At 33.3% G+C, this 21,869-nt stretch overlaps 2 protein-coding genes across 2 annotated transcripts; one reads left to right on the top strand and one right to left on the bottom strand.

Annotated features, from left to right (window-relative positions):
• Positions 1-675: 675 nt before the first annotated feature.
• On the top strand, positions 676-7,152 carry LOC135845190 (fatty acyl-CoA reductase wat-like). The gene is made up of 11 exons (XM_065363656.1): positions 676-1,588; positions 2,542-2,678; positions 3,195-3,288; positions 4,459-4,707; positions 4,997-5,145; positions 5,261-5,370; positions 5,515-5,693; positions 5,759-5,987; positions 6,109-6,235; positions 6,337-6,594; positions 6,778-7,152. Exons 2-11 carry the CDS (start codon positions 2,554-2,556, stop codon positions 6,854-6,856), a joined length of 1,599 nt encoding a protein of 532 aa, XP_065219728.1. The 5' UTR covers positions 676-1,588; positions 2,542-2,553; the 3' UTR covers positions 6,857-7,152.
• Positions 7,153-10,664: 3,512 nt separating this feature from the next.
• LOC135846004 (uncharacterized) lies at positions 10,665-13,687 on the bottom strand. The gene is made up of 4 exons (XM_065364924.1): positions 13,360-13,687; positions 13,137-13,273; positions 12,895-13,041; positions 10,665-12,789 (listed from the first exon to the last, which is right to left on the bottom strand). The coding sequence occupies exons 1-4, from the start codon at positions 13,532-13,534 to the stop codon at positions 10,780-10,782; spliced, it is 2,469 nt and encodes an 822-aa protein (XP_065220996.1). The 5' UTR covers positions 13,535-13,687; the 3' UTR covers positions 10,665-10,779.
• Positions 13,688-21,869: the final 8,182 nt, after the last annotated feature.

Genomic DNA, 21,869 nt, shown 5'->3' with positions numbered 1-21,869 from the left:
AAGAAGCGGATAAACGTCTTATTTTCAAGTGCTCCAATTTACCCTGTTCCAGAAGCTTTTCTGTTTTTCACTGAAAACATCTTCAAAACAGAGCTTGTTCCAGAAAAGAACTTATCATCATTCATCATTCTGTTCATCTTTCGCTTTTTTTTCTTTTTTTTTTGAAGAACGTTTAGATTTTTTCAAGAGCGATTTTTTTATGATTTCAATCAGAATATCTCAAAAATAAAGACTCAAGAAATCAAGAAAATAAATCAATCTTTGAGATGGAATAGGTATTTTGTGCGCTATAATTCTAATTTATTCTTTTTATTTTTTCGTAAGATCTTCAAATTTTTTCTATTTCTCATCCTTTCCCCTCTACCCTCCAAGAAATGACTTTCAATTATGAATGAAGAAAGATCACAGAAAAATAATGCTGAGAATAGAGGAAAGGTTACATCGTTGCATGAGCTCCACAGGTCCACTATTTTTTTTTTCGTTGTCATTGTAAAAAAAATTTAATCTAAAAAAAAAAGTTTTCATCATCTGGAGATTTTAACTTACTTGCCAAATTAAAAAATTGTGAGCTATCGAGGTTAAAATTTTTCAAAAAAAGTACCACTTACAATTGAGTTGTAATTTTTCAAAAAAAAAAAAAATTGGTGAATTGATTGGTACGACAAAATGACAAGAATAAAAGTAGGTACCGTGAGTTCTAATTGTCCAATCAACGCTTTCTTCATTTCAGAATTGTATTGCTTTGTAAAAATTCAAGTCCCATCTGCCAAATAGAACAATATTTTATGCGTCCGACTGGGATCAACTTTTTCCAGAGTAATTTTTATCTGCTTTTTGATTTTCTTTCATCCATTTATGCCATTTTTGAGCTATACTTAGATAATTTTGGAAAATTTAAACCTTTCATAGATCTTTCAGTTTTTCGCTCAGCCAGCTGAAATTTTTCATGAGCCACCCTGAAAAATCTTCTCACTTTAAGTACTTAAAAAATGAGCAAAATCGTTAAAAAATCTTGAATTTTTATGATTTTTGTTTTATGTAAATACCTATCACTAACCTAGCAAAGAAGTATTCTAAATTACATTCGTTAGCCAATGACCATTCATTTTTCTTCAGTCATTCACAACAAAACATCGAAATCCATTTATTATAGACATTTGCAAAATTTTTATAATCCCATGAAACTGTTCAAATTAAACTTTCCGTTATCGCCCTCAAATTACTGAATTAGTATACGTAATTCAGTAAATATAATTCACTCGACTTTGGATTCGATTCGCTCGCGTATTTTAATGCACCAATTTATTTTTTTGCAAATACCTGAAAAACATGTTCGAAGCTCATTATGTAGCAGTAAAACTAAACCAAATTATGTATTTACAATGTTATTTTTAATATTTAATTACTTACGCGTATAAGTATTTTTAATTCATTATTAACTTCATTGAACGCACGTTTGATCGAGAGTTGAATTTTTTATTGAGACGTGGTTTTTGTCACTCAAGTCATAAATTTTTTTTGTCATTTGCATTTGGCTACAAAAAATTGATAGAAATTTTTAGGCCTACCTACCTGGCAGATTATTTTGGTAAGATGTTTCAATTTTTAATATTTTGTTTACTGTATAAACAACGTAGGCTATTTTATAGGTACTTGAAGAAAATGTGGTATAACTATAAATATAAATTTAAATTGCGCAATTCGTTTTTTGGAAAATTTTATGTTACCTACTGTACAATTAAGTAGTCGATAATGTGTTTTTACCATACGAGTACAACTTTTAGTATTCAATTCTGTGATGACTTGCATTGCAAAAAACTTTATTTTCATTTTGTTTCGAAAATTTTCCAATCCCTATGAATAGTTATAGATGGGTAACTTGTGGTCATAACTTGGCAAAAGTTATAGGTAATATCATTTCAATCTTCTATTTTAGAATTAAACTTCCTATTTCGTTAGAATTTTCAATTTTTGTAGGTACGTATTTACCTATCTTCAAACACGTACCTTGACGCGAAAATTTTCAATTTTGATTTAAAAAATCTCGTATTACTTTCAAAATGAAATTTCACATATACGTTGGATGATCATAAATAACGTTTTACGAGTAATTTGACGAATGGTACCTGCTACATACTCTTGAAAATAACCGTGGCCTATGACTGAGAATTTACGAACTATAAAACGATTAAATCACTATCCACCTATTCCAAAATAATAATATTTGTTATAAAATTACAAAACGTGCTTTGTTAGTAAACTCAAAACAGGCGAGCGTGTTCAATTTAACTGATACAAAGAGAATTTTTCCATCGTTGTAAAATTATTCAGTTGTGGAAAATTTTTTAGATGTTTTCCCCCTGAAAGAGTGAGTAAGTAATTTATTAACGCGGATACGATGCAGGGTAGGTCTAGGTATACTCGTATATTTACGTGAATCGATCTCAATAACGTACTTATGGGTACCAACAGAAATGAATGATCGTATTTTTATTATAAGTTGACACCTTACGTAAATGATGGTGTTTTTTTTTCAAACAGGCACCATTAACTATGACAATCCAGTACGTACGCGAGATGCAGATGTCCGATGTGGAGAATTTTTACGCTGGTAAAACGATATTCATCACAGGTGTTACTGGTTTCTTGGGACAAGTGTTGCTCTCAAAGTTATTATGGTAAATACAGAATATTCCACGATCGACGCTTCAAAGGATACACATTACACAGCTACATTTTTTCACAGCCAAGTACATACATAAATTTCGTGATGTGAGAACTGATCGTAAATGGGAGATTTATTATTTGGCCAACGATTCGAATATAAATTTTTGATGTGAGCGTCATATGTACTTCGACAGAATCATAAACTTTGTCTTTGCATAAAATTTTATAATCACGAATGAGTAATTACAAATGAACGGAAATCGTGCCAATCATAATGGCTTATGATGAGTGTCATATCTAGTTTTTATAACATTGAAACATTATCTGCTTCAAGACGAGAGTGAGAAACTTGAGTTTTTAATAGTTGCACCGGAATTGAATTATTTTTTTGTTTATCCATTAGATAGGTACCTTGTTGATTTGCATCCGTATTTCTTATTACGTAAACGTAATGTTTACTTACATACTTACAATGGCTGGAAGTACTAATGGTAAACGTTATTGTTATTTATGTGAAATGATTACAGCTCGTGTCCAGATTTTCGGTGCATTTACATTTTAATCAGAGAGAAAAAAGGAAAACTCATTCATGAAAGGTTCAAAGAAATCTTCGATAGCTCGGTAGGCTAACTTCCATGATGCATTTTAAATTTACAATCAAATCGTGGATTAATCTTGATCAATTTTTTAAATTAAAGTCAACATTTTTCAATTAATCTCGTTAACGTACCCCACTTCATTTTTCAGACCCTCAAATAAATCAGGACCAAGGGAAAAGTTTCCCATTTGTGCCCTTTTTCTAAGATACATATTAATTATTATTGGGAACTGTGTTTAAAATGAAAAGGGATAGGCAATGTTTTTGAGCCAGTAGTATGTTCGAAATTTCGTTAAGTTGACTATTACCTACATAAAACTTGAAAACGAATTTGATCCACTTCCAATGCTTTGATACTTAATTCGTCTGATTTAAATTTGAAAAAAAAATAATCAATTTCTGACACTTAAGAATTCATTAGAAGTTTGTACTAATAACTCCGTAAATTATTGGTAATTTTAGGCAACTACGTTGTTAAATTACGGGTAATTTGGGTAAATTACGGGTAATTTTGGGTAAATTACGGGTAATTTTGGGTAAATTACGGGTAATTTTGGGTAAATTACGGGTTATTTTCGTGAATTACGGGTAATTTTGATGAATTATAGATTTTTGATAAATTACAGGTAATTTTGGTAAATTATAGATTTTAGTAAATTAGAAATTACAGGTAATTTTGGTAAATTACAAGTATTTGTGGTAAATTACTGGTAATTTGGGTAAATTACGGGTTATTTTGGTAAATTACAGGTAATTTTGGTAAATTACAGGTAATTTTGGTAAATTACAGGTAACTTTGGTAAATTACAAGTAATTGTGGTAAATTACGGGTAATTTTGATGATTAGCAGGTATTTTAATGAATTATAGATTTTTGATAAATTACAGGTAATTTTGGTAAATTACAGGTAACTTTAGTAAATTACAAGTAATTGTGGTAAATTACAAGTAATTGTGGTAAATTACAGGTAATTTTGGTAAATTACAGGTAATTTTGGTAAAATAGAGTAATTTTTAGGAAATTGCTCGTAATTTAGGTACATATAAAGCATTTGTTAATGATCTCGGAAATCCTCAACGAATTAGTGAATAGGCAATTACTAAAAGTTTACTTACTGTACTAGAGTACTCATACCTACTTCATTTTTTAATAGGTACCTTCTCACTTGACAGTTTTTAAATTCATCTTTACAGATTTTTCGACCTGCGAAAAAACTGAATCCCAATTATGAAACGAAAATAAAGCTGATAAAAGGAGATTGCTGTCAACGTAATTTAGGTGTTTCGGAAGCTGATCAAGTGATTATCGAAAACGAAGTGGAAATAATTTTTCACGCCGCTGCTACCGTTAGATTCGATGCTGTCTTACGAGAAGCTGCATATATTAATATCCGATCCACCAATGCATTACTCAATATAGCAAAAAATATGAAAAATTTGAAAGTTAGTACCTACTTTACTTATACCTATGAATTAAATTTTTACAAACTACATATACGAAACACCTATTCAAACCTATAGACCCATACTAACCTATATATGTAGGTACACGAATGCTTCATTTTCGCAGTTCAGTCACAGTGCATTAAACTTCATTCATAGAAACCACATACACACCTGTGCTTTCTTCTCAGCTCTAATGAGACTATAAATTATTGTATACTCTATGACTGTTCTTATACCTACACTTGCTATTGCTCTAACTCTGGCATTATTTATTGCTTCAATTTAGGCTTTTATGTACGTTTCTACGGCATTTTCAGCGTGTGCCGAAAGAGAATTAATCGAAGAAAAATTCTACGATCCGCCTATAAGAGCTCATAATTTATTAACATTAGTAGAACAACTCAACGACACGATCCTAGACAGAATAACACCAGAGTAAGCTTATTGCTTTGTTTTTATTTTTACGAGTAGAAAAATATTGTCGTCGTTATAATGTGATAAATTTTCCCTACCTAGATTTTGATTTTAATTATTTTTGGTTTACCTACAGATTAATAAAACCTCATCCCAATACGTACATTTATACTAAAATAATCGCTGAAAATTTATGTCGTGATAGAGGTGCTCAGATTCCAATATGTATTTTCAGACCATCAATTAGTAAGTAAGCATTTCAAGTCCCAGTATATTTTTCAGACTTGAAGGTTTTTTTGGGTCTTGAGATCAGTTCTTTGAATTTGATACTCGCAAACGTTTGTACAATACACTTATTTGTGAAACGAATATTTCCTTTTTTGTTTTCAGTTGCTCCTTGTTACAAAGAACCTGCACCTGGATGGATCAATAATTCTTATGGTCCTGTTGGAGCTATCGTTGCTTATGCATTGGGTAGCTTAAAAGTGGCCCGTGCTAATGGATATTATAAAGCTGATATGGTACCTGGCGATTACGTTGTAAATGCTTTGATCGTTTTTCAGCATTTTATTTGAATAAATACTGGTAATTTAGGTTTCAATTACGATTACATAATGTACCTAGGTATATTTAATTTATCATACCGGAGCCATTTTTAAATTTCTCAATAAGTAGGATGTGTGCTTACCTTGGCATTTCATCCGGTTGTGGTTTCAGCGAGAATAAATCGAAATCAGAGGAATGGAAATTTGATGTACCCATAATTAATAACTACAGCAATAGCACTACCAAGTTTACATTTACGTGGGCAAGTTTTATTCACGAATGTGATAAGGCTTTAGAGAAATATCCTTTTCACAATAGTAAGTTTTTAAAACAGGAATACCTTCCTACTTTCGTCTTTTTTCCATTTCATCGGTACCTAGGTAAATTAACCACAATTTTGGCAATATGGATCATTTATTATTTTTCATTTCATTTTAGGTGTAACTTTGCCAATGTTAAAACTGAAAAATAATCCAATTACTTATCGATGTATGACCGCTGTGCTTCATTCGTTTCCAGCTTTTATAATTGACACAATCTTGAATGTTTTGGGTAAAAAACCAAAGTAGGTAAATAATTAGCTCAATTTTCAATCTGACCAACACGTATCGTTAAAACATCCTAATTTCATTACAAATGGTTCATTATGCGTTGAATTTATTGTAGGTTTGGAAAGCTGTATGAAAAAATGCATAAACTTTTCGATCTCCTGACTCATTTTAGTACAAATGAATGGGTTATACCGAGCGATAATGTCAATGAAATGTGGAGAAAATTATCTCAGAAAGATAAAGACACATTTTACTTCAATTTAGATGATTTAAACACAGAAGAATATTTTGGAACTTATATTCGTGGTTTACGTTTGTACATCGCCAATGAAGAAGAACACACTCTAAAAAGTGCTATTAAAAAAAGGAGAATGTGAGTATTTATACCTACCTACCTACCTACCTACCTACCTAGTATTTAGTATACCTTTACCTACTCAGTATATTTCAAGCATGAACATTCTGAATTTTATTTCAATCAGATTCTAAGTAAAAATTTCCTTAGATGTAGGTACTATTTATTTTCTTGAGTTTTATTGTGATATTTTTTTTTTAGATTTCTCATATTGCAGTATTTGATTATCGCGATTGTTATTCTGATATTTTTATATGTGTTGGCATGTTTACTCTTTTAATAAGCAAATTTCCAATTCGTAATAAGATGGACTTCATTTTCGATGCTCGTGGGCATATTCGTTCGCAATGCAAAAATTTCATCGGATTACTCAAGATTTATAATGTATATACCTACCTACTGTGAGTCTGTGAGGAATGAAAAAATTTCCGAAGAGTGTTATTGATGCGTAGTCTTGTCTAGTTACTTACCTAAATTAAATGATGTAGGTCTAGGTACCTGCTTCGTAGACCAACTGTTTTTATTTTATAAATTATTTTTACAAATAAAATAAGTAGGTAACTATACCTATATGTACATGATTGAATTTATTTTAAATCATCACGATATAACACTCTAATATAGGTACGTAATTGATAACTCTGCATAAAAATAGGAGCATAAAAGCGTTTGTTGTTGACTATAGCAACGTGTTTAAAAATTTCCATCGACTTATTCATGGGCTCAACTACATACTTATGCTTATACGAATAAACAGATGAGATAGTAGGCAGCTAAACACTGGCCAGGTCTGAATATGGTAATTGCTCGTCTGCGTCTAGCATTATATTATTAAGGTGAATCATATTAATCACTTACCAGCGTATCATACATACTCGTATAAACGGGGTATCCCTATCCACTCAGTTGAATCAACTTTCTATGATGCTGACGCATTACTTGGAGCAATTAAATCATAAAAAGTACCGAAAATAAAAGTTTCTTCAACTAAGTCCAACGTATGATAGGTAATGACGGATTTCAAGGTAGTTTTGATATTATAAAGAAAAATTAAACGGAAATAAGGATGTTGTAATTTGAATATCGCTCAAGTTTAACTTGCAATAGTATTACCTAGGTACCTACGTAGGTATCTACGTATTTGATTACTATATAAATTTACGTTTTACACGCATCTGTGTACATCACCGTGACTTACTTACCTGCTGTGATTTCCGCAAATTACTTATAGGCGCGTGAAATTTAAGGAACGTAAAAATTAAATCATGATGAGCTTATTACCAAAACTATATACCTACCACATATTGTTAATTATCTACTATCACAGATACTTGTGTAAGTACAAGTACATTTTCGAACAAGGTTATAAGTAATCCGCATCTTTAAATTTCAATTTTTTTCATCGATTCTTCAAAATTTTGGATGGTGTTTGCCAATGCATTTTTCAAATTTTATTACGATTGAAACGCATCGATAATATTTTCAAACTTATTTTCCTCAAAATATATCTAATCTACAAATGATTGAAATCTCATGTGAAGGTGAGGACAGAGGCGATGAGTCAGTTTATATACAATTAACACTGTTTTTTTTTCGAAATCTGTTGGAGCCACACAAAAAATTATTACTAAATGACTTCAGCAAACTCGATAAAAATTCAGACTCAGCTCGAAAAGAAAAAAGGGCAATAATATAATGGCTTGACAGAGAAATATATCGAACGACAGCAAAGTTCAACGACGAAATAAGGTGTTTGCACGACAGTCATAAATTCACAACCGCATAAGTGATTTGAACGACGAATGTAATGGATTTTTAAACGAGGACCAGTAAATAAAAAACCAGTGGTAGTGAAAGACACCATTTAAATCAGTGATTGAGTTCAAACCCAAGTAAAAAACTGGTGGTTGTGACAGACACACCATAAATCAGTAGTAGTGTTCAAACCCAAGTAAAAACCAGTGATAGAGACTGACACCATTTAAATCAGTGGGAGTTTTGAAACCCATGTTAAAAACCTGTGGTATTGACAGACACCATTTAAATCAGCGGGTGTGTTCAAACCCAAGTAAAAAACCAGTGGTAGTGACAGCCACACTTTAAATCAGTGGTAGTGTTCAAACCCAAGTAAAAACTAGTGGTAGAGACAGACACCATTTAAATCAGTGGGTGAGTGCTCTAACACTTCAAACCCAAGTAAAAAACCGATGGTGGTGACAGACACACTTTAAATCAGTACCTAGAGGTGTTCAAACCCAAGTAAAAACTAGTGTTAGAGACAGACACCATTTAAATCAGTGGTAGTGTTCAAACCTAAGTAAAAAAACCAGTGGTAGTAACGGAACTGACGGGCACCATTTAAATCAGTGGTAGTGTTCCAACCCAAGTAAAAAACCAGTGGTAGTGACGGACACCATTTAAATCAGTTGTAGTGTTCAAACCCAAGTACAAACCAGTGGTAGAAACAGACACCATTTAAATCAGTGGGAGTTTTGAAACCCATGTTAAAAACCTGTGGTAGTGACAGACACCATTTAAATCAGTGGTAGTGTTCAGACCCAAGTAAAAAACCAGTGGTAGTGACAGCCACACTTTAAATCAGTGGTAGTGTTCAAACCCAAGTAAAAAACCATCGTCAGTGACAGACACCATTTAAATTAGTGGTAGTGTTCAAAAACCCAAGTAAAAACCAGTGGTAGAGACAGACACCATTTAAATCAGTGGGTGAGTGCTCCAACACTTCAAACCCAAGTAAAAAACCAGTGGTAGTGACGGACACCATTTAAATCAGTTGTAGTGTTCAAACCCAAGTACAAACCAGTGGTAGAAACAGACACCATTTAAATCAGTGGGAGTTATAGACACTGGAACTACAAGATGAACAACTGTGGGCACAGACGTTAGGGGATCTGGTAAAAAGTTATTTCATTCCCCTTACCGCGCCAACACCCACGTCGTCCATTAGGGAAACGACGATCAGCGTCTCTAGCGAGTAAACCACTGAAACTATTACTTCCCCTTGCCGCGCCAACACCCGCGTCGTCTAGTATCCGCCAGTTGGAAAACGACGATCAGCGCTTCTACAGGTACCGTTTGGAGAAACTTTTCACGAAATTTTACGTGATTCCCCTTACCGCTGTGACCTGCAGTTGTTCATCTTGTAGTTCCAGTGTCTATAGTGGGAGTTTTGAAACCCATGTTAAAAACCTGTGGTAGTGACAGACACCATTTAAATCAGTGGTAGTGTTCAGACCCAAGTAAAAAACCAGTGGTAGTGACAGCCACACTTTAAATCAGTGGTAGTGTTCAAACCCAAGTAAAAAACCATCGTCAGTGACAGACACCATTTAAATTAGTGGTAGTGTTCAAAAACCCAAGTAAAAACTAGTGGTAGAGACAGACACCATTTAAATCAGTGGGTGAGTGCTCTAACACTTCAAACCAGTGTTACCGTTTTGGCATACACAAAATTATACGAAATATTATACGAAAATTTTGAAATTATATGATTTTTTCAACTCGTAATTTTCAATAGTGTAGGACCTTTTTTTTTTTTTTTACACACAAAATAATACAAAAAAGGGGTTCAAATTACAAAACTTGAGGTTGAATAATGAGTGAGCAAACTGCTATTTCAAAGTAGGAAAGTAACAAAGTGTGGAAAAAAAGTCCAAAAAAATTGAAAAAATGGTAAAAAATCAAGAAAATTATCACAATTTGCACTGTTTTGTAAAAATTATACGAAAATTTTGAAAATATACGAAATTTTTGGGAGAAATGTCTGAATTATACGGAAATTATACGGAAAGTGAATTATACGCACCATTATACGATTTCTTTAAAATTATACAATTTTTGTATAATTATACGTAAAACGGTAACACTGCTTCAAACCCAAGTAAAAAACCGGTGGTAGTGACAGGGGCGATCTTAACTTCACAGCCGTTGAACACCAAATGTTGCCAAATTTGCTGTTATCATGTGTTTACATTTTTGCGTCATATTTTTATATCAGAAAAGCGAAACAGCTGTAAATGATTAAAATCGAATCACCTAAAAATCTTCACTCATTAGAAAATTGAACTAAATGAAAAGCAACGTCATATTTTATTAATTATTTAACAATCATTTCGGAAATATATAAATTTAACAATTGTTTTGAAAATAATTTCATTTGGTAATTCAAATTTAAAAACTTAACAATCATTTGGTACGTTTTTTCTTATGAGGAGAAGGAAGTGGTAAGAGTTCCAAACCATTTTCTTTTACGATCTCTTTTTTTAAAGCTTCGCTCGCCAACACTACTGAATCATAGCAAACTTGAAGATTATTAGTATCCGGATCTTTTTTAATCAAGTATGTTAAATTTAATAAATCTTTTACAGCTTCTCGTATATTTTTTTTGAGTGTTGAACTTCGTATTGGCAAGTTGGCGTTCGGATCTTGAACCATTTCAGCTTCTGAGTTTTCATTTGTAATTAAAATTCCAAAATTGGTAGGCTGAGGTTGGTCATCAGTATTCACATTAATGATAATATCAGTATCATTTTCGAAATCTTCATCCATTTCTGGCAAATTTATCACCTCCTCAACATGAACATTTTCGGAACTCGAATTCTCCAATGGCAAATCATTTTCTTGGGCAGCGTTTTTAGAGACATCTTTATCCAACGATGAAAATATATTAAACGTTGGATCAATGGTGATGAATGGATTGTCCAGGTAATCTTTGGGTAAATCAGTGAAAGAATGACCAGGAACGTGAAGAAAAATTGCTCCCAAGTGCTTACAAGGAAATTTCCATCTCCGATAATCGTCACAGGTACAGCTTGGTTTTTTGAAGTCAACGCAATACCAAATCGTTTTTTTTTCAGATTTCACCAAAAATTTTCCTTCAGCTACACAATGTATCAGCTTATTGGTCGTGTATGCATTTTTGGCTGAAGCTATACGATCATAGACGTGTTTGATGAAAAATTCAGGTCTTTCAACAAGATAATCAGGTATTTCCTTGTTATAAGTTTTCCATTCAGAATTCAGTCTGGAGTTTATTTTAGAATAGTTTTGACGCGCATCCACGAGAAATTGAGTAATTATGATATCTAAGACTGATGTCATAGATTTGTTGGAGTACTGCTTCAAATAGGAATGCTTAAGGACATGATTCTGGCTTTCTATTCCATTGTTCGTCGTTATTTTAAAAAGAAAATCTGCATTAAAAAATGCTTCAGACCACTTTCGGCGAACGGGGTACCATGTATCCATGAAATACTTCTTGGCTGCTTCATTTTTCAACCAAACCTGACTGGCTTTGAGATCCTCAAAATTCTTTTTGAAATCAGATTCTGTTAATGAACGAGCTAACTTCTTCCACATTGTTTTAAGATGAACGACATCTTGTTTATCCGGAACATTTTTATTCTGCTTCAACCATCGATCCCAACACTGCTCACGATGGAACGCGCAAATAAAAGTAGAGCAATTGAAACACTGTTCAATAGCATTTATCTCAGCTGTACAAAAATCGGTCATGAAGTACTGTACATTCCAATCAGGATTCCAATTTTTCAACATAGTCAGAGCTTCAGCGATGCAAGTCGCATTTTCGTGCTGTATGATAAAGACCGCAGCAACCACATAATTTACGTTCGTTTTAACAACGAGAAAAAACAGCGGCAGTGCATATTTTGTTGTCTTGTACGTAGCATCTAAACAACATACCGACCCATATCTCTTCAGAAGGTGCTTTTGAAACTTATTTTGGTAACAAAACAATAACGTTTGCACAGTTCCGTTTTCATCTTCGCTATATGGTCTAAAGAATATATCATCGTTTTCATCGTGTTTCCATTCATCCATTTTTTGCAGCAATTGATCTTGATCAATTGTACTCCGGTATTTCAGATTGATATGCTTCAGTACGTAATTATAGATCGTTTGTGTTTCTGGGTAGAATGCAGTAGATTCAGATGGAGCTTGTGGGTAATTAGTTTTAACAAAGTTCCTCAACTCTTTCCGGACATATTCTACATTCGTGATGCCAAGGTCCACCAATCGTTGAATTTCATTTTCAAGAGTAGAATCTATACGTAAATTTAGCAGGGCTGTAGCGATGGAATGATTATGCGCTGAAGGAATAGACATGGAAAAGTAATAACGAATTTCTTGTACGACAGCTCCCTTTTTCAAGTTTTCCTCTAGTCGTTGCAGTTCCTACAGTACATAATTAAACAAAATTCAACATTATGTACCTAAAAGTCCAGGAAAGTTGGAACTTGGGAGAAAAGAAGTTGTATTCAGTATTTAAATAATGCGCACTTCTTTCTTCTCACGCCAATGAGTCGTTTGTGAAACATTGTAATCTGGAAAAACCGTAATTTTCAGTATTTTCATTTCCGCTACACAATCCATTTTTTTCGTATTTTGAACATGAAATCGTTGTTTTTTACCAGCTGGATGATCTTTCTAAAATGAGCAGAATGAAATCACTTTTAAAATTTAAATTCCATTACAAGAATATTAATAATATGAATGATTTTGAATAGAGATGGGTAATGTACTTGTTGTTCATCTTGTTTAATTTTGTAGTATTTTTCTCCGTGAGCGCAGTGGAAAATGAATTGGCGATTTTTTTTAAATACATGACCAATATCAATTCTTATCTCTTTATTGTTACAGACGGTGACGAGCTTGCCTTCTTTAAATTGAAAATTAAAAAAAGATTAGTACTGGAAAAGGAAAACTGAGAAAGTATAAAAATAGGATGCTGAATGTATAATTTACCAAGATTTCTCGTATGTCTTACGCTGAAAACATATCCGATTCGTTTTAAAGATTGTAAAAAAATATCAACATCACATTCTGATTCCTTGAAGAAACCACAGACTTTGCTTTCTTGTCTTTCTAAATTGTAAATTTGAATGTTTAAATTGCTTAAAAATTCTATTTCAGGATCCATATTTCAATTTTTTCCAAATTTCCGTTCACCTGTTCTGAAAATAGTCACTTGATACCTGAGCTACGTGAGCTATCAGTTGAACACTGATAAACACACATATCCGGCAACTATGCGTAAAACGTCATTTGGTGTTCAACGGCTGTGAAGTTAAGATCGCCCTAGTGACAGACACACTTTAAATCAGTACCTAGTAGTGTTCGAACTCAAGTAAAAACCAGTATTAGAGACAGGGCTTCAAACCTGAACGTTTTCGGGTACGGGTATTGGGTATGGGTATTAAATTTTTCAGGTTTGGGTACTGGTTTGGGTATGGGTTCGGGTATTTTACCAGAATACCCGAAATGTACCCGATCTATCGGGTATTTGGGATCAAACAGTCATTATGGGGTACGGGTATGGGTTCAGATATTCCTCATTTCATTTTTCGGGTACAGGTACGGGTTTGGCCTTGGGTACAGAAATTATTGGATTTTCGTTTGGGTATTCGGGTATTCGGGTATGGGTATGGGTTTGAAGCCCTGGTTAGAGACAGACACCATTTAAATCAGTGGTAGTGTTCAAACCCAAGTAAAAAACCAGTGGCAGTGACAGACACCATTTAAATCAGTGGGTGAGGGCTCTAACACTTCAAACCCAAGTAAAAAACCAGTAGTAGTGACAAACACACTTTAAATCAGTACCTAGTAGTGTTCGAACCCAAGTAAAAACTAGTGTTAGAGACAGACACCATTTAAATCAGTGGTAGTGTTCAAACCCAAGTAAAAAACCAGTGGTAGTGACAGACACCATTCAAATCAGTAGGTGAGTGTTCTATCACTTCTAACTCAAGTAAGAAACTAGTGGTAGTGACAGACACACTTTGAATCAGTGGTAGTGTTCAAACCCTAGTAAATAACCAGTGGCAGTGACAGACACCATTTAAATCAGTGGTAGTGTTCAAACCCAAGTTATGAGTAAAAAAGCAGTGGTAGAAACAGACACCATTTAAATCAGTGGTAGTGTTCAATTCCATGTAATAAACCAGTGGTAGTGACAGACGCCATTTAAATCAGTGGTAGTGTAGGATGTACCTAAGGCTGAAATTTGCTTCGCAATTGCAGCTCATTTTAGTCATTTTTGATCTCCCGAGTCGATTCATGTTGGTTTCGGATCATTCTGAAGCCTCCAGAAGATTAATGGATCCTCTAGTTCTTGAAAAAACGCTTTAAGTAGGGTGAAAATGAAATTCAGCAGCTACAAATAATTTTGGAATTACTCAATTTTTTTCAAAAATAATCGATACTTGGAAAATTTTGGATTTAAATTAGCGTAATGAAGGTTTTGGAAACATGTACCATGTGCCTAATTCTATCGAAAATAGTTCAAAAATAGCGACTGGAATCTCTAGAAGTTCAGAACGGTTCAAAAGCATTACCACTTCACTCAGGAGGCCGAAAATATAGGACAGAAACTCAATTTTAGTCATTTACCTTTGTCAAATTAATCAAATTTTGATTTTTTTTTCATAAGAAATGAACCAAATTTAAAATTTTTAGAAATTCGTTAAAAAATCGAAAAATGAATTTCATTGCTAGCAATTTTCGCAAGCGATGTAGTTGAAAATTATCTTTAGATTCGCTTGTATATCCGGTTCAAAAATGTTTACGCCAGTTTGCGAACTTATTTCCTGTGTCAGTGCCATTCTAGTCACCCTCTTTTGAAAAACAAAGATTAAATTTTGATAAAAATGTACTTACCTCAAAATTTCCAAATTGTCTCTTCACAAAGTGAGAAACAAGATATTTCTACGCATAAGTAAAATAAATCATTTTCGAAAATTTGAATGCATTTAATAATTAATTTGAAAATTGTTAGACTCTCTCGAAAGTTGCGAGAAGTCCTTCATGGGGGGGGGGGCTTGCAAACAATAAACAACTCGTAGAGTCATAGTCCTTACTCCTTCAATTATTTTCCTCTTGGAAGAAGGGAATATAAGACTGAAATCTTTTTACAGTTGCTATTTTTCTTCGCAAGAACCATTCTCGACATTTTTTTTTTTTACTGGAAACGCTGAAAAATATTCGCATTTACCTAGGTACTTACTATATGACGATTAAAACTATACTCTACATTCTCCAAGAAAATCAAGATTAGTTAATACCGAAAACAAAGCAATGACCCAATTTCACTATTGTATTTCTACATACTCGTATTTCGAAGAATTTCAATAGATGGGTACCTTACCTATCTACTCAAGCAGTTGACTCTGTCACCAGCATCGCTGTATTTCTGTGAATACATATCAAATTATTAAGTGAATCAAGATTTCGTACTTTCCATATTCTTAATATTATTACATCGAATACGCAGAATTCTGTGATCAATAGAGTGGAAAAAAACATCTTGTTTTTTTGGTCCAATTTGCATAAAAGAAACCCGCAGTTATTGCCAATCAACAACTTCCTATGTAGAAGTGAAGGCGGGAGTTTAGGAATGGAGCATTCCTATAATTGATGACAGGGTTCAAAAATTCTATGTTCATCATTTTGAGGTACAAGTAGGTACCTATGCCGGGCATGTATTCAAAATTTGATTCGAACATCTACATTCAATTTTTCATCCTGTTCTCCGTTCCGCTCCTGCCCGCATTTTATTTTTCATTTCTATACCTATAATTATTTAATTCTTTTGAAAACGAAAATATGCAAACAAAGATTTGCAATTTTTGCGATACGAGTACTCTAATGCATCTACTGCGCTTGATAGATATGAGCGGAAATAAAAACCTCCCATAGGATAAAATTGGTATACCCGTCTACGATACACGTGATTTATAACAGATATTATAGGTAGCCAATTCTTCCGGAACAAGTTTTTCTACACCTCGACTAAAAAAACAGTTCTTCGAACGAAGAAAAAATTAGAAAAAACCAACTTATTATCGCTGACTGAGACCATTCATTGAGCAATATGAAGCGTACCTACCTACTTAAATTAAGTCATCGTACTTCGTTAGTCATTAATTTCCCAACCAATTTTCAAAAAATTATCGATAGGTAGTGTTTTCGTTTCAATTCCACAATGGTAAATATGTAATAGACTTTTTCAGAAACACTATTCGTGGTGATTTGATACCTACGTGACTTTACGGAAGATCAAGTTGTACCGGTAGGTAAGCAAGCTAATAGAACTATGAACATTTAATAGGTATAGGTACCTAGACCTACCTAACTAGATATAACATGTATAATGGGTAGACATTTTATCAAGCGACAAATCAATGAACTTGAATATTTATTTTTTATTTACTAAACAAGATCACGACGTTTTTAGGAACTCTATCAGCTATTTTCGTTTCGTCAGAAATACGAAAGACCAGTTATTTTTCGCTGTTTACTGGAGATACGTGATTTTCTTCCCATGCCGATTGCAACTCGCAAGTGAGTAATTTTTAATACATATGTACATACCTAAATATACCTACTCGTATTTGTACTGTAGGTACCTACTATAGTTATTTTTCTATTTAAAATTAGTGTATTATTCTCGTTATAATTCGCGCCGCCACCGATAGAAAACCACGTGTATTTCGTATCTATCAAGCAGCTCTACTGCAGGTATAACCTTGAGCAATAATTAATTAGTCAATAAGTAATAATTGAGGGTATGCGAGATGTATGTTAGATATAGGTAGCTAGGTAATCGTACTCAACGCCTTAGAATTCTTGTCTGCTTGCACGTTGTTTATTTTATTTACATTTTTTTTTTACTAATTAAAGATTGAAAATTCAATGATTATTGAGATCTAAAGTTGATAATTTGCATGTTTAATACTAACCTATACTGTATCGAATAATTATCTGCATTTATTTGTTTTGTTCCATCGGATGAAAATTTTATACTCTCGTACCTACCTTTTCAATTCTAATTATCAAAAAACATCCCCAATACACTGTTCAAGATCACATGAGCTGCCTATACCTTCTCCTTGCAAAATTTTCTTCAAGATTTATGAAAGCTAAGCACGCAAGTAAGCCGATTTAGTTTTATACTCCGGTGACTACCCACCTACATTTTGCCTTGATTTTGGATTTTGGTTCTTAAAATTGCTTACGAACCGTAAGTGGAAAATTTTCTCATTGCGTAATTCAATGCATTCTAAATTTATTTCCAAAAATTGCATGCTTACATAATGCGATACTTGAATCGTTTGATTAACGATTCATTTCAGTTGGCATAAATACGAACCTAGCTATTGTATAATGTTTCAACGATACATTAGATTCATTTATTGAAAAATGATTTATCACAAAAATTTTATTCTCAGCTTAGAGAATAAGTATTGCAGCTTGCAAGGTTACATCATGAATTTTTTTTACAACTTATGCCGAGGAAAAAATACAAGTATTTGCTGAATCAGATTCTTAATAGAAAAATCAAGATGAAAAATTAACCAAAGTGATACTTGTAGGTACCAGAATACCTGGATATCTTGCACGTGCTTCGAAGACAATATAAATTCGATTTCAAATTTTTCATTTATTTGTCATGTCGTGGGTAGCATAAGAGATTTAAAATAGCTAACATAAGTAGGTAGGTATAGGTAGTAAAGTGAAATTTGAAGTGTGACGATGAACAGAGGTACCGAAAACAGCAAATGAACTATGCAAAGCCCTCCCCACTCCAAAAAAACAAAGGTTTTACGCTGTTTTCGGCTATTTTGAACCGATTAATTGGAAACTTGGTGTGAAATAAAGTCAACATACTCGAGTGTAATGACCCTGAATTTCTTCAATTTTTTTTTTTTTAAATCCCTATGATGACCCTAAAATCCACTTTGAATACTGAAAACTTCAAGTCGATGTATAGAGCAGAGTCCAAAATTTGTAGAAAAGCAAAAAAAAAAAAGTGATCTTTACATCTTTCGCCTGCAGGGTGGCAGTTTTCTGGAATTTTTCGACTTGTGGCCGTTGCTCGAAGGTAAAAAAAAATCATTTAAAAACACGGGGTTTCCCGCCTAAAGTGACTAATTTTAGTCGAAAATTTTTTTCCTCTCGATATACATATCATTAGAAACGCCGAACTACACCATCAATCCGAATTTGGACCAAATTCGTAAATTTTTTCTGTTTCACAAATTTTATTTACAAAATTGCGCTATTTTGGGAACCCCTGACTCCCCTTTCGGATGACTTTTATTTCTAAAATTCATGTCTAGACTAACATTCGGACCACATCATGTACGAGGTCTGATCAATGTGTTATTGGACTCGTCGTATAATCTCAGTCTGGAATAATCCTATCGAATTTGTCATAATGTACGAGTATAGTTACCATTGGAAAGAGCAAACCTTCCTCTACAAAATAAGGGTTGAACGAGTTTTCCACATGGAGGGGTTCCCAAACTACAGGCGATCAGAGAGAGATACCTCAGGTGCATTTAGCTGTCTCAAATACGAATCTGTGGTTAGTTGACCGAAAATCAGGAATAAAAAGCCTTAAAATGAAACTTCAGCTTTTGGCTTTTAGCTTGAAATTTCAAAATGGAAACTTTTGGCTTTAGCTTTCGGCTATCTCGATTTTTAAGGCTTGCTTTAGCCAAACTTTCGGCTTCCAATGGCTTTCCCTTATACATTTTCAATTTAACAGCTTTCAACTATATTTCATTCAGCTTTTAGCTTTAAACTTTTGGCTTTAAGCTTTTGACTTTAAACTTTTAGCTGATACACTATCAATTTACAAAAAAAGGGAATAAAAATTAGATCAGGTAGGTACATTGATTTCATTAGTGATAGTGGAGAATATTCATTGCTAGAATTATTTTCCTTTTTTAGTTTTTTTCATTTCACTAAATCACATTAAAATAAAATTGAATGAAATTTTTTCATTTTTTTTGTTTCTTCTGAATTTAGAGAATTCAATTCTGCAAAAAAGCCTTGGAAAAAAGCCAAAAAAATGAAACTTTTGGCTAGCTTTTGGCTTGAAAAAAATGAAACTTGCAAACTTTTAGCTTGTGGCTTAGTGTGAAAATCTGTCCGACTTTAAGCTTTCGGCTAGCTTTTCATCCCTGCCGAAAATGACCATTTTTGGGGCTTCAGGGGTTCCCAAAGTTGTGAATAAAAAAAGAATTTTAGGAATCACTGAGTATTATTTTCAAAAACTTTTTTACTGTAAAATATCTCATTGAACCCGATAAACGTTATGCGAGGTGATTTTTCTATTCTCGACTCTCGGGAGCAGAGATTGGAGGGGGGTTCATTTTTGGAAAATTTTGGAACCACCATTTTGAACCCATCTCTTTGAACACCGCTGAAAAGCTTTATACATTTTATTAATACCTGAAAGACCTCCATCCTATCAAATTTTAAGCTCTATAAAATTTTCCACTGATACTCAAAAATTCAATTTTCCAATTTTTCGTAATTTCAATATTTTAGGAACCCCTGGAAAACTAGAAATCTGCGATTTGCGTCAATCGTAACATTTCCAGGTATATATTCAATTACCTTGATGAAAAATTTTAATTAGACTTCCTCTATATTTGTAATTGAAGACGTCATAGCGAAAAGGACATAGGTACTGTATGTGTGAAAGTTGTATTTTGAGAAAAAACTGTTTGAAAGTTTGAGTGCTTGTGAAGTTTAGAAATATGCATATTTGAACATGGTGACGATTTTTATCTTATTTTCTCACTATCTAACTAAGTATATATGAAATGCTATGTACCACGAAAAATTGGCCAAATTTTTTTTTTGATTTAAAAATGTTTTTGAGCAAATTTTTGGATTTAAACCAAGTAAATAATGGCTGATAACACAAAATCGACCATGAGTTACCCATTATCTCTGAAAAAAGATCACTATGTTGAGTAAAAAAAAAAGACAAGTTTTTGGCCAATTTTTTTTTACCTATTGATTTAAAAATGTTTTTGAGCAAATTTTTGGAATTAAACCAGGTAAATAATGGTTGACAACACAAAATCGACCATGAGTAACCCATTATCTCTGAAAAAGTGAATTTTTAATCCACTTCGCAGTTTTAAAATGGCGATATCTCACTGGTTTTTCGACTTTGTGAAGTGGGGGTGGTCTCATATGATAGAGGAAGGTCTGAAGAATAACAATATAGATTCGTCTCAAAAAGGACATATGCGTCATATATACCTACCCCTTTTTGTTATGACGTCTTCAATTTTAAACCTTTTTTTAGAGTATCCTACATTAGGCACCCCTAAAAAAGGCATCTAGGCACATTATTTTTTCAAAGAAATTGAAGAATTTACATTTAAAACACACTAGCAAGTGCTTGATAATTTTTCATTCGATTTTTCTTGTAACATTCATAATTGAGCTTTTTTGGGTCAAATTCTGAGATTTTACTTCGTTGAAATCGTCAAAACGTTTTTTTCCAAAGAGTAAAAATCTCAGAATTTGATCCAAAATAGCTCAATTTTGAAAGTTACAGAAAACACGGTTGACCATCGGGTGTTCGAATAATACTCACAAGGGAACCCTTGAGGTGTCACACTCCGATTTGAACGGGACCGCGATTTTTGGAAAGAGCATAGTCTATTAAAACCCCCAAAACCAAATTTTCAGCTGCCCACGCTCATTTTTCGATTTTTGGCGAACGTTTGAAAATTCAAAATTGACTGTTTTTGGCGATTTATGCTTTTTCTAAAAAGTACGTACTATCAGTGAAAATGGTCAATATAAATCCCAAAACTAATATTAATTACCCAAATCCAAATTTCACCATTTCCAGCTATTCTGGAGCCTCCAGTGCGATTTTCAATTTCTCCAGAATTTTGAATTTGCTCCAGAAGCCGTGAATATGAAGTTGGGCAGCTAAAAATCGAATTGTGTATTATACTTGACCTCTTTAACAAGTTTATTCACAAATGACTCCGCAGAAGTGGTTTTTTGACAGTTTTTTTCAAAATCAAAAACGGCTCAATAAGCGAAATTCGTGGTTGAAGGGTCGTTTTTAACTCGATACAGCGATTCGCGAAAATTTTAAAAATTTTCTCACAAACGGGAAACTTTTGATTTTTTGGATTTTGTAATTTTGAAAAAAGCTGGTCAAAAACCACTCTTGAGGTGTCACTTTCAAAATCGGCTCAGATGTGGATAAACTCGTTTAACAGGTCGAGTGTTACACAACTCGATTTTTAGCTGCCCAACTTTATATTCACGCCTTCTAGAGCAAAATCAAAATTCTGGAGAAATTGAAAATCGCGCTGGAGGCTACAGAATGGCTGGAAATGGTGAAATTAGGATGGGGGGGGTTAGTTATATGGACAAAATACAGCGATTCACGCGAATTTCAAAAATTTCCACGCAAACGGGAAACTTTT

Source organism: Planococcus citri, chromosome 4 (genome assembly GCF_950023065.1).
Source record: "Planococcus citri chromosome 4, ihPlaCitr1.1, whole genome shotgun sequence".
Taxonomy (NCBI): domain Eukaryota; kingdom Metazoa; phylum Arthropoda; class Insecta; order Hemiptera; family Pseudococcidae; genus Planococcus; species Planococcus citri.
The sequence above is the reverse complement of the archived record's forward strand: the minus strand, read 5'-3'. Positions and strand labels throughout refer to the sequence as shown.